At 38.6% G+C, this 13612-nt stretch overlaps 1 protein-coding gene across 7 annotated transcripts in view; it reads left to right on the forward strand.

The window, feature by feature from the left end:
* Positions 1 to 98: 98 nt before the first annotated feature.
* hectd1 (HECT domain containing 1) overlaps positions 99 to 13612 on the forward strand; it is a 28506-nt gene continuing 14992 nt past the window's right edge. For all 7 annotated transcript variants that reach the window (XM_039678129.2, XM_039678496.2, XM_039678265.2 and 4 more), the window contains exons 1-20: positions 99 to 348; positions 3432 to 3678; positions 6391 to 6625; positions 6831 to 7058; positions 8261 to 8542; positions 8645 to 8915; positions 9033 to 9109; positions 9512 to 9610; positions 9707 to 9821; positions 10339 to 10513; positions 10632 to 10770; positions 10866 to 11036; positions 11159 to 11381; positions 11519 to 11782; positions 11877 to 11953; positions 12540 to 12674; positions 12772 to 12918; positions 13023 to 13117; positions 13215 to 13320; positions 13428 to 13562. In XM_039678129.2, the coding sequence (XP_039534063.1) occupies positions 3539 to 3678; positions 6391 to 6625; positions 6831 to 7058; positions 8261 to 8542; positions 8645 to 8915; positions 9033 to 9109; positions 9512 to 9610; positions 9707 to 9821; positions 10339 to 10513; positions 10632 to 10770; positions 10866 to 11036; positions 11159 to 11381; positions 11519 to 11782; positions 11877 to 11953; positions 12540 to 12674; positions 12772 to 12918; positions 13023 to 13117; positions 13215 to 13320; positions 13428 to 13562 (3114 nt within the window). In that variant the 5' untranslated portion in view covers positions 99 to 348; positions 3432 to 3538. The remainder of the gene's footprint in view (positions 349 to 3431; positions 3679 to 6390; positions 6626 to 6830; positions 7059 to 8260; positions 8543 to 8644; positions 8916 to 9032; positions 9110 to 9511; positions 9611 to 9706; positions 9822 to 10338; positions 10514 to 10631; positions 10771 to 10865; positions 11037 to 11158; positions 11382 to 11518; positions 11783 to 11876; positions 11954 to 12539; positions 12675 to 12771; positions 12919 to 13022; positions 13118 to 13214; positions 13321 to 13427; positions 13563 to 13612) is intronic.

Genomic DNA, 13612 nt, shown 5'->3' on the forward strand with positions numbered 1-13612 from the left:
TTGTGCAATCCATGTGAATGATTTGTAATTTGTGTGGCAACCTAGTTGACTGTAAATTTTGAGATGTTTTAGCGCCCCCTGTCGCTGAGCCGCTTCGCTGTTTGTTCCTGACCGCTACTGCGGAGCCTCGTGATATGCGGAGCGTCGACTAGTTCTTTCGACTGCTCTCCATTTCACTCAATATTTCACCCGTCGCCTTCCCTTTTACTTTGACCTCTACGTTACAACCATCAGACGCGGGGAATGAAGCAATATTCACATCTTGCCGTTTGACAACTTTATCCCAAGACTCATTTTGTCCACCCTGTGTGTGTTTTTTCTTCTCTTCTCGTCGTACGGCGATAAACGGTGAGTGTTTGTGTCGCTCGGCCGAGGGTTCGTTTCTCAGCCTGACAGACGCGATCAGGCCTCGGGATCCCACTCAACTTTAGCTCGGAGATTTACTGGTAAACACAAGGCCGCAGTAGTGTTACTTGGGTTTTTTATTTATTTGTTTGTATTTTAGCTTAACATTTTTTCTGACCGGTTATATTTGTGGATGGAAAATGTATTAATACCTAATACGAATGACGTAAATTAAGTTTGAGATTAATTAGGTCTGTCGAAGTGACGCTAACAGGGCGCATTTTTGCTAATCCCAGCTGATTAAACCTCCCTTTCTCAGCCGATCATTTGTGTTTTTATCATTTGCCGTGGAATTATTTCATTAAATGGGATTTTAACGAGGAAATTAAAGGGTTCTTGGCCCTGTCATGGCGTGTAATAAGCTAACATAAGCTGTCTGAACTCAAGAAAGAGGCCACAGGACTAGATTGAACGTTAATATGACTATTTATTTGCTTAACTTGCATTCTCTAACGTTTAATCGAAGATATTATGTTTGATAGCGTCGTATTGTTTGTTGTTTAAGATTTTCAGGTTTAATTAGTCTGTTTGTTCGGCTCTCAGGATCTGGTTAGATGGCCAAACATGAAGTTAAACACGCGACATGATATTATACATAAAACAAACTGTGCAATTACACAATATTAACGCTCATAGGTTCAATGTGAAGGTAACGTTAAGGTTTTATTGTGCTGCTGTATAGGCAGGTGTCATGATGACATCGGTTGCAATCAAGTTGTTTTTTTGACTCCTTAGTCAGCTGCAATGGCAAAAAGTCAAAGAACATCATTAGAATCATGTTTGTTCGTGAAACATCAAGTGTCATGAAAGCAGGAGTCACGGATAAGCTGAATGTCTGCTTAGCAGTAAACTTTTATTATTTGAAGTATTGATCTCTATGCTGTAAGAATAACAGCAGACAGAATATAAAAATACTTCACTACTTAAATTAAATTGGAGTCTGGAACTTAACGTACCTTTCTATTCGAGACTAAATTTCATTTTTCTTATTATTTAGCTTAGGTAGGAATGAGCCTGCAAAACCTGACATAAAATAAAAGTCCCTATTATGGAACATTTTTTAACCTTAGTTTAGACATAAGAACAAGTTGTCATGAGAATTTATTAATATTTTTTTGTATAAAATTTGATATATTATACTTTCATTGCCCATAAATTATGATTTGGTGAGAATATTGTGTTTACTATAAAATATTCAATATTGTGTTCATTGTGTTGTCAACTTCAGGAGAAAAATGAATGTGTCGGTTTTAGTCACAGGCCTGAAATTAGCAAACTTTAGTGACGTTATGAATATGGTCACAGCATTAAATGACATTCTGATTGCTTGTTATTTCAGTGATATTTTTATTACTGTGTATCAGACCATTTTCATAAGTATTAGTTTTCACTTCATATCTAATATGTCTTAAGAATATATTTAATGCTTAGTTTTATCATCAAAGTTCTATTCTAAAAGCAATTCTCTCGCAATACTCACAATTATAAAATCCTGTTGTATCATATATTTGATGCGTTTGAACATGATTTGAAACAAAAATGATCAAGTAAACCTTTGCTGATTCATTCCAGTATGTTAATCTTGAAATTTTAATAACAATTTAAAATGTATTATGTTACTTTATTATAAAAAAAAAATCATTAAAGTGTTCACAGCAAAAAGGCAAGCGTACCACAATCTGAAAGTTGAACTTTTTAGAATTGTGCCTTTAAAGTAAAGGCCTTTTACTTACTGAAAAACTATTAGCTATCAATCAGAGGGCAGAAGACTCACTGTGTATGATTGTGTACAACATATTATTGGTAGTTTAAACCAAAAAATTGGCTCTAAATGAATGTATCAAATTGGATACAATCATTATAGGTTTACATTAATTAACAACAAATAAAACCTTAATAACGATATGAAGCTAAAGTTGAATGTTGTTGCTCTGGTGTACTAATAGTCTGGGAATGAACCAATCCCATTCATTTAAAGGTGGTATAATTATAGTAAACAAGTTTTCTTTCCAAGAGAAATTGTAACCCCAGAGCAATGGCATCAGAACTTGTTTTGGTTCACAATGGCCTAGTGTTACAGTTAAAAATTGGTTATGAAACCAAAAAAAAAGTAACTGAAAATATCAGCTCATGAATTAAAAAGTTATGATGAATGCATTGGCTATGGCATATATTTGTCTAATTTGATCACTATCAGGTGATGTTCATTCATATTTGGATTTTTAGAGCAGCAACACATAATGTGGTGTGCATGTGTTCAGGTTTTTTTTTTATTTTTATTTTTTCATCTCTACATCCAGCAAATGTGTGGATTAGGCCACAGACAGTTGCTTTGAATGTCAAGTTACACAGGACATTCTTTCTGAATCAAGTTAGTCACTTAATCTGTTGATAAGTGGATCTCTCTGTTAGTCTCTAAGAAGGTGGTGGATCTATCTGAAGCATGTCTGTAGCCACCCAGCCAGTAATGGAGGACAGACTTTTGCTATTTTACATAAATCTCCCATTCTAATGATTTTATCCTCGCGCTTGGCTCAGCTAGCCTGTCTCAGGAAAGTAGTGCTGCTCTTTTCTTAAATGGTTTGTTTCTCAGAACAATAAAAGGATAGTGATTTCTGTTTGAATTGCTTACTGTGTGTTGGTGAAGAGATGGGCTGTTTAGTCCATACAGTGTGAGTCATTGATGAACTATTCATCATGGAAACTGTTGTTGGCTGAGCTTACTAATTCGCTAATCACAGCAATTTCTTTCAGTGCTTTGATTACAGGCAGCCGTTCATCATGTTTATTAGTCTGATTTACTCCTATTAGTTTACCTTTCAAGTGCTCCACCCATTTCATAATAACCAACATTTTCCATGCAATTACTCAAGGGTTGTGTTTTCAGTTCAGCACCAAACAAGTGGGAGAAGGTTGAGGTTAAGGCCCAAAGCAACATTGCCTAGGATTTTCTGTGGCGTTCTCGTCACATGTTATATCCCAGATGTCATTTCCATGCTCATATTTTGTTTCTATTTCTTATGAAGGTGACGACTTGATGAGACATCAAGAGGACCAGTGACTGCCCCTGTTCATTTCTCTCCTGCTGCTGGCGGGGTGACTGGGTGTTGGGTGGATAGGGTAGTGGGGCGTCATGGCGGACGTGGACCCGGACACACTGCTGGAATGGCTGCAGATGGGACAGGGCGATGAGCGGGATATGCAGCTTATCGCCCTGGAGCAGCTCTGCATGCTGTTGCTCATGTCAGACAACGTCGACCGCTGCTTCGAAACGTAAGTGTGAATACTGATTCTGTGCTATTTCTGTGGTTCGTTGTTTTTGATTGTAACAAAATAACTGTTGATAAATGTTTTTAATTTAATTTTAGTATTTTACAAAATGTAAAAGGGTGGTACAACAACTTGTGGAAGTGTGGCAAAGGCACTCGGAGATAAAAAAAAAAAAACTTAAGTTTGCCAATGGGGATTAAACCCTTTTATAAAAAAATAAAAATTGTTTAATGGTATCGTCTGATCTTAGTGTTAAAATTTTGGTGACTCTATTAGCATTCAATTTTCTGATCAGTGACTAGCATTAATTCATAAACACAAATGTCTCCACTCCAGGGATGCTTACACTAGTAATGCACCTGTATTAACATTTAGACCAAGCTAATCATTATTTTGATGTTATGGCCGACATGTTTTATCTAAAAAAAACAATTCTAATGTATTTAAAACATATGAATCACTTGAATTTAGACCTCACAGCATTTTCTTAAATTTTTTATGTAATATGAACAACAAAAATCAAATCAAAAGAGGGGTGTTTGGTAAAACATTTTCCGTGGAGCTAATTTCGTTGGTAAGTAGAGCTCAATAATAATCCAACCTATGGATTTAAATTTGTTAGATATCATATGAGAATGTGTATGTATAGTCTTAAAAGTAAATATCCTATAAATAGTTGTGTAAATATGCACTGTTGGGAGAAAAATGCATTTGTAATGCTCATACTACAACTGTGAACATGTTCCCTGAGATTAAAACAAAATAAATAAATGAATACATCATTTCAGATGTATCAATCTATAGATTAAAATAAGTTTATTGCACATTTCACATTTTGAACTAAGTTAAGTCTGCTACAACTAGATAAACAAGCAACTCAGTCTAACATACAATATTAATGGGTTGCACAAGATTGTTAATGTTTTTACACGTCTTAAAAAGTGTATAATTAAATTTGTTGCATCAGCAGTGTTTCTTGCTAATTTTGTAAACTGGGTAGGCGTTGGAGGTCAGAACAAGGAAGCCACAAAAGCTGTTGAAGAAGTTCAAGACAAACAAGGAAGCACCTCGTTCTGTGGGATTATTTTGGTTTTAAATGTGATGACCACATTCAGTCACTAGTGGTTTGATCTAAGCTGTAGATCACGGGGTGGCTACCCGTAGGAGAAATACGACAGACCTCTTAAACCAAAGTTCAACAAACTGCAGTTTTTACACAAAGTTGACATGTGTAAATTAGGCCTGCCATTTCTTTATTTATTGTTGATTGTTAGGGCTGGGTTAAATATATGGATATTTTCAGTTGATGAATGAGAAAACAATCTGGCTTGTTATCTTTTGTGCTTTGTTACTTGTGATATGAAACAAAATCTCAGCTTTTGAATTTTGTCAATTTAATTAAGAAATTCAGACATATACCAGAGAATGCTCCTTTTTTTCAAGATTTTGATATCTTATTTTATGTACTTGCCAGCTTTTTAATTATCTGAACGTGAGTCAGTCAAACATTATATTATGATAATCAAGCACTATTTTTATAACTAATTATTATTATTAGGTTTGCCGATTGTCTGAAGCCCATATAGAATCACGTCAATCCATTGGCTTATGGTGCGGGCGCTGCCTTGATGCTCTTACGTGGTCATATTATATTAGCACGTGCATCATCTGCTCCTCAGATTTCTCTGCCAAAAAGGAAGCTTGTCAGCAGCGCGAGGAGTTTGGCAGTGAACGCAGTGTCTCGTTCCCTATTCAGAGGGAATAGGGAGTTAACCCTTTCATTGGTTTACTCAAAGCTCCGTAGCTAAGACGCGGTGGGAACGAAATACCAAACTCGCCAAGCTATGTGCTGCGTAACTAGTACAATGACCAGATAATTTACATGACTGATTCAAGCAAACAAAACATGGGAACCTGTAGCCATGTCAATATTAGATTACCTGGTAGTAATCTCTATTAATCTCCAGTTTTATTGCATTGTTTTATACAGTATTGTTTTATTTGATATTATTTAAATCTGAATTTATTTTATATTGGTTTATTTATGATTACCATATGTTACTTGTCATTATATTGTTTTAAGTTAATATTCTGTCCAGTTTGGCTCTGTAAATAAAAGGATATTATTTTTGACACATATTTTTGGTGTGTGCGGTTTTCTTTTTCTTAAGTACCGTTTCAAGAACCGCTTAAGCACCTGCACCGTTTAAAAAATACAGAGTAGGTACTGGTGGTATCTATCGGATAAAACTCAACCGATACCCTGAAGTTTACTGAGTGGAAGTTCTCCCCTTACTAGACATTCTGATTTTTGATTCTTGACAGAAAAATACAACAAAGAACATTATTTACGTGTAGCCCATTGATTCTGCGTGGTATGTAAGACATGCGCAATGTTTTAGATAGGTAGGCGAGTGTAAACTCATGAATCGGATATGGGTCACATTTGAAAGAACGTGTAATCGGACCGTCAAAAATATCGGATCAAGACCTGCAGTGTAAACGAGAGCTTTGAGAGGTTTGCATAATGCTTTGTTTACATAGAACATGAGACATGCATATTAGATATAATTATTTTCTGGCTTTAAATAATAAGTGATTTGTTGCATCGCATATCACCATTGTGCTATTCAACAAGTAAATCATGAATTGCTGTTATCGTGCAGCCCTAATGTGTATCTTCATTTCACTCTGACCACTGTCTCGCCACCATAGGTGTCCTCCACGGACATTTCTCCCAGCTCTGTGTAAGATCTTCCTGGATGAGAGCGCACCAGATAACGTGCTGGAAGTGACAGCCAGGGCCATCACCTACTACCTGGACGTTTCTGCTGAATGCACCCGCAGGATTGTGGGAGTAGATGGAGCCATCAAAGCCCTGTGTAACCGGCTAGTGGTGGTGGAGCTTAACAACAGGACCAGCAGAGATCTGGCTGAACAATGTGTAAAGGTAAATATTGCTTTATTTGGCTGGTGTTTTTTTTTTTTTCAATTAAATTATAATTATTTTTTATAATTATAACAACTTTTCAGTCAATATGCTAATATGAGGTTTAACAGTTGAAATGATGCTCTATGAAGCTACTTGATTTTTACAAAGGTGCAGTAAATTCCACTATGCATGATGGTCATATCATATACCGTCTTGTCATCAGGTTCTGGAGCTGATCTGCACACGGGAATCTGGAGCTGTATTTGAAGCGGGTGGACTGAACTGTGTGTTGAGCTTCATTAGGGACAGCGGTCATCTTGTGCACAAAGACACATTGCACTCTGCCATGGCAGTAGTTTCTCGCCTCTGTAGTAAGATGGAGCCACAGGACTCTTCCCTTGAGACATGTGTGGAGTCCCTGTCTAGTCTGCTGAAACATGAAGACCACCAGGTAGTACATAACTAAAACTTATGGTTCACCCAAAAATTTGCACTATATTTTGTGTGAGATAAATTTCAGTCCGTTCCTCACAAAAGGCTACAGAAGACTTTAAAGTGTTAGTTCACCCAAAAATTAAAATTATGTCAGTAATCACTCACCCTCATGTTGTTCCAACCCCGTAAGACTTTGGTTCATATTCAGAACACAAAACATCTCAATCCTTCATAGGGTGCAAGGTAGTTGATATCTGCTAGCCCAGGAAAGTTAAAGACATCGTTAAAATAGACTAGACTACAGAGGCTCAACCTTAAGTTCATCAAGCAACTAGAATATTGTTTGTGCGCAAAAATAACGACTTTATTCAACCATCTCTTCTCTTCCATGTCATTCTCCTAAGCTGTTTTGTCACACATGACCAACATCGGCCAAAAGTGTATGTCTATGTTCTGACGTACAGCCCAGAAGCGCTGTGCTGTTATACTATGAACTTTTTGTTTTTGCATACAAAAAGTATTCTCGTCGCTTGGTATACTTTAGGTTGTGCCGCTGTAGTCACTTGGACTATTTTAACAATGTCTTTACCAACTTTTCTGGGCTGGCAGTTATCAATTACCTTGCAGCCTATGAAGGAGTGAGACGGCTCTCAAATGTCATCAAAAATATCTTTGTGTTCCGAAGATGAACTAAAGTCTTATTGGGTTGGAACAACATGAGGGTGAGTAATTACTGACATAATTTTCATTTTTGGGTGAACTAACCCTTTAAAATTCCGCTCTCATTCAAAAGTTTGAGGTAGTTTAAACTTTTTTTTTTGTTTGTTTGTTTAAAAAAGACTCTGCTCTCCAAGACTATTTAATTGATCAGAAATACAGTAACAACAGTAATATTGGAAAATATTACAATTTAAAAGAACCGTTTTCCATTTTAGCAGTCTTCAGTGTCACATGATCCTTTAGAAATCATTCTAATATTTCAATGTTGCAAACAATTTAGGTGCTTAATATTTTTGTGGAAACTACTAAAATTACGATTCTTTGATGAAAAGAAAGTTCAAAACAACAGCATTTTGTAACATTATAAATGGCTTTTACTCTCCTTTTCATTCAATTTAATGCATCCTAATAGGTATAGAGAACTGGCATTGATGGTAAAAATGACGCACAAATGTAACATGAAAAACTAAATTATAATTGTCCTGGTGAAATCCACAGGTGTCTGATGGAGCTCTGCGCTGCTTTGCTTCACTGGCGGACCGGTTTACACGGCGTGGAGTTGACCCAGCCCCATTAGCTAAGCATGGACTGACAGAAGAGCTGCTGTCCCGTATGGCTGCGGCAGGAGGGACGGCATCTGGACCCTCTTCCACCTGCAAGCCTGGCAGGACCTCTAGTGGAGCTACTCCATCTGCTGCAGACTCTAAACTAAGCAACCAAGTGTCCACTATTGTCAGTCTGCTCTCTACACTCTGCAGAGGCTCACCACTTGTCACACATGTAAGATATATATTTACAGAAATATTCTAGCCATTTACTAGATGAAATCCCAGTTTCTACTGGTTACATTTATGGACATTTGTGTTTCCTCTCCTCCTTCAGGATCTCCTGCGCTCAGAGCTGCCTGACTCCATGGAGAGTGCTTTGCAGGGGGATGAGCGCTGCGTGCTGGACACCATGCGGCTGGTGGACTTGCTGCTGGTGCTGCTCTTTGAGGGCCGCAAGGCTTTGCCCAAATCCACAGCTGGTTCTACCGGCCGTATCCCTGGTCTGCGGCGTCTTGACAGCTCCGGGGAACGTTCCCACCGACAGCTTATTGACTGTATACGCAGCAAAGACACTGATGCTCTCATTGATGCCATTGACACCGGTGGTAAGTGTTTGAGTAGTGCATGCAAGATCAATATATTAGGTGGGAAGGACTTTGAAGGCTTTGAGGCGACATCCTACCTGACTTGTACATTTTACTTTTTTTCCCTCCCCCTGAAAGCATTTGAAGTGAATTTCATGGATGATGTAGGACAGACTCTCTTGAACTGGGCATCTGCATTTGGAACACAAGAGATGGTAGGCTTTATTTATTTATAGCTGTTTTTGTTTTTTTCAGTGCACATGTTACACGAAATTACCTTTTAGACAGTGCAATAGCATGAGCAAACAAACCACATACTTATGAATAAAGGTTACATGCTGAATTTATGACGACACTATTCTTACGTTGTGCAATATGGTTATGTGGAGGAGACACGGCTGAATTGGCATGATTGTAATTCTGGCTGACTCAGGCATTCTGGCTGAATTCTGGCAGCAGCAGTATTACAAATGCCCTGCGTAATGAAAATAAATGCAACCTAATTTTTTGGCCCTCTTGGTCTGGTGATTGCTTGCGTAAGTTAGAAGAAAGGGGTCAGTGAAACAGATGAACATAGATTTCTGATTACTGCAAGGTCTCACTGTATTCTGCTTAAGGTGGAGTTCCTCTGTGAGAGAGGTGCTGATGTCAATAGAGGCCAGAGGTCATCCTCTCTGCACTATGCTGCCTGTTTTGGCAGGCCACAAGTAGCCAAGGTAAAGTGTTTGTCATGTGACCTAGGATTTCTATATTCATTATACATTGTTATTAACACATTATATTTATTTTATGGCATTTGTTTTTCACAATAGACTTTACTGCGCCATGGGGCCAACCCTGACCTGAGAGACGAAGATGGAAAAACTCCGTTAGACAAAGCTAGAGAAAGGGGACACAGTGAGGTTGTAGCAATTCTCCAGTCACCTGGTGAGTCCATCAGCTTTTATCTTCACTTCATGACATTTCAGTTAACCACTGGTATCGGTCACACCAATAAAATATGTGTGTTGTTTCCCCTTGGCTATTTGAAAGTAAATGCTTCAGAAGAATAAAGCTAAATTGTTCTTATGTTCTTAGAATGCAGAGGCTATTGTAAACTATTTCTATGCTATTTTTTGCTGAAAAATGTCAACACTGAGGCCATATGGTGCAACCAGAACATTGCCTTTGTCATTTCTCAAATCAGTCAGACACCGCAGTATTGGCTAAACCAATTGTGTGAATTTGGGACAGAGTAGCTTGTTTGGACAACCAGTGGCAGATGATGGAGTGTTTGGAAAGCCCTGTTTAAAAACTATTATTTTTGCACTTTGTGGTGATGCTGGTGGCATAGAAATTACACCCTTGTCCTTTAATGCAGTCACTCACCATTCATTTCATAATGATGACTTCCATAAGTTTGTAGATTTTTCAGATAAAGAGTTTCTTGTTATGTGTGATGTAGGAGACTGGATGTGCCCTGTCAACAAGGGGGATGACAAGAAAAAGAAGGATATTAATAAAGAAGAGGAAGAGGGCAGTGAGCCGAAAGGTGACCCTGAGATGGCACCCATCTACCTGAAAAGGCTGCTCCCAGTATTTGCACAGACCTTTCAGCAAACCATGCTGCCTTCAATAAGGTGAGGGGTTAATGTGGACCATCAGTGTTGAAGTACATTTTTTCAACAACAACAAAAGTGCTATATTTAGTGCTATTTTTTGCATTTTGGATAACAGTTTGCATCATCTCTTTTACAGGAAAGCCAGTTTAGCTCTGATCAGAAAAATGGTGCACTACAGTTCTGAAGTTCTTCTTAAGGAAGTGTGTGACTCTGATGCTGGACACAACTTGCCCACTGTACTTGTGGAGATCACTGCAACTGTCCTGGATCAGGAGGTCAGATAATTTAGTCTTTCCCTCTTAATGATCTTTTTTTTTATTTAATAGGGCTAAAGTTAAGTCTTGCTGACCTTTCTTCTCCTCTCTCACAGGATGATGATGATGGTCACCTGCTGGCACTTCAGATCATTAGGGATCTAGTGGATAAGGGAGGTGATGTGTTTTTAGATCAGCTGGCCAGACTGGGTGTCATTAATAAGGTGTCCACTCTGGCAGGACCCACGTCAGATGATGAAAATGAAGAAGAGGCCAAGCCTGAGAAGGTCTGAATCAACTCATTTTAGATTCATGTCTTTATTGTTGTGCAATTATTTTGTAAAAAAAAAAAAAAAAATCTTGAAAATATTTAGAAATTGCTCGAAGTTCATCTTTTTCTGTTTTCTAGGATGATGAACCACAAGAGGATGCCAAAGAGATCCAGCAGGGGAAGCCCTACCACTGGAGAGACTGGTCCATCATCAGAGGCAGGGACTGCCTTTATATCTGGAGTGACGCAGCTGCTTTGGAGCTCTCCAATGGAAGCAATGGTTGGTTCCGCTTCATCCTGGATGGTAAACTGGCCACCATGTACTCCAGCGGAAGCCCAGAGGGTGGCTCTGATAGTTCGGGTTGGTCCCCCTCACACAGATTCCTCGATCAATGAAAAAACAAAATTACTTCCTGACACCAGTTGAATAAATTTGATTTCTTTGATCAACTCCTGTGTGCTCTAATAGCTGATGCTTTCTTTCCCTCCTACCTGTAGAGAGCAGAAGTGAGTTTCTGGAGAAGCTGCAGCGTGCCAGGAGTCAGGTCAAACCAGTGACAGCCAGCCAGCCCATTCTGTCCACACAAGGTCCCACCAAACTCACTGTGGGCAACTGGTCTCTCACTTGTCTGAAAGAGGGTGAGATTGCCATCCATAATTCAGATGGCCAGCAGGCCACCATCCTCAAAGAGGACCTACCAGGCTTTGTGTTTGAGTCAAACCGAGGCACTAAGCACTCTTTCACGGCAGAAACCTCTCTAGGTAAGTTTGAAATAATAGATTAAAAGTGTTTTTTTTTTTTTTTTCAGTATGTTTCCTAATTAACTCAGTTATTGGTGCCTCTGTTTTGTAACAGGGTCTGAGTTTGTTACTGGCTGGACTGGTAAGCGAGGAAGAAAGCTTAAATCCAAATTGGAAAAAACTAAACAGAAGGTATGATTACTGAGAATTTATTTTATCCTTTAGAACTTGACTCATAATTTTGACCATGCCTATTTGAGCCATGGTTGCACAACTGTTCAAAATTTGAGGTCATCCTTGTCACATGATCCTTCAGAAATCATTCTGTTATGCTGATTTGGTCCTCAAGTGCTCAAATTTGAATGTAATGCAAGCTCACTATATCTTGCAGCGATGTTATTACTTCTGTGGCGGATTCAGATCCTTGTTTATTGGATTTCTTAGTCCTGTGTAGTAACAGTTTTGCTTGATCAAGATTGGCATGCGTTGCTCTGACGTTGGTCAACTCATAACGGTCCGTTAGGCAAAAATGATTAGCGCAGATTCATTCCGCTTTCATCACGTTTGCCATTTGATGTTGGGCAACATTGTGCTGGTCATGCCAGTGTGAATGAACAAAATTTTTTACCGGAAGGAAAAATGGTCCAATGAATCGTTTGGTTTCAAATGTGTGCCGAACCGAAAGCCTTGTACCGAACGGTTCAATACAAATACCTGTACCGTTACACCCCTTCTGTAAACCCCATAGAAAATATTTTTTCCACATCTGTGTCTGTAGGTGAAAACCATGGCCAGAGATCTGTACGACGATCACTTCAAGGCTGTGGAGAGTATGCCGAGAGGGGTAGTGGTCACTTTGAGAAACATTGCTACCCAGCTAGAGTCTGCTTGGGAGTTGCATACTAACAGACAGGTATAATTATGCTAACTTTGTCAGTTTATTTTATCTTCCATGTAGTTGAGGTTAAAAAGAAAATAATGGTAAGATTTTGTTGCTTTTTTCCCCTCAGTGTATTGAAGGTGAAAACACATGGCGAGACCTCATGAAAACAGCTCTGGAGAATTTAATAGTCGTTCTCAAAGATGAGAACACCATTTCTCCATATGAAATGTGCAGCAGTGGCCTCGTGCAAGCACTTTTTACTGTCCTCAGCAATGTGAGTCACACATACAAGACTACATTACTGTCAGTTGTAAACATGTCAACGTTGATTCCCAATACTCATTACTCTTTTACTTTATTTACATGTTTGTGTCACAGAGTGTGGAACTAGATGTGAAACATGATTGTAAGCCTCTGATGGAAAGAATAAATGTGTTCAAGACTGCGTTTACTGAAAATGAAGATGATGAAAGGTAAAGTATATCTTGTCTTACACATAAGTTCATTGTGTCCTACCTAGGCACTAATTTGTTTTTGTTTGTCATACATTTAATTGTTTCTGTTTTCTAGCCGACCCGCAGTTGCCTTAATCCGCAAACTGATAGCAGTGTTGGAGTCAATAGAGCGGCTACCTCTACACTTATATGATACACCAGGCTCAACGTATAATTTACAGGTCAATCTCTATGTTTGGATGTGTATTTTTAGTTTTGGTGCATGTGAAACAGTGACATCTTTCATTATGAATTATAATTTAATTTAAATCTTTTTCTGTCGTGTTAGATACTGACAAGGAGGTTACGCTTCCGCTTGGAGCGTGCTCCAGGTGAAACGGCCCTGATTGATCGTACTGGTAGAATGCTAAAGATGGAGCCGCTGGCCACTGTTGAGTCACTGGAGCAGTATCTACTCAAGATGGTAGGAAAGCTTTTTTGTTTATTTCTTCTGTTCCAAATTTACTGCTCTGT

This window comes from Pimephales promelas, chromosome 15 (genome assembly GCF_988280905.1).
Source record: "Pimephales promelas chromosome 15, fPimPro1.hap1.1, whole genome shotgun sequence".
Lineage (NCBI taxonomy): Eukaryota > Metazoa > Chordata > Actinopteri > Cypriniformes > Leuciscidae > Pimephales > Pimephales promelas.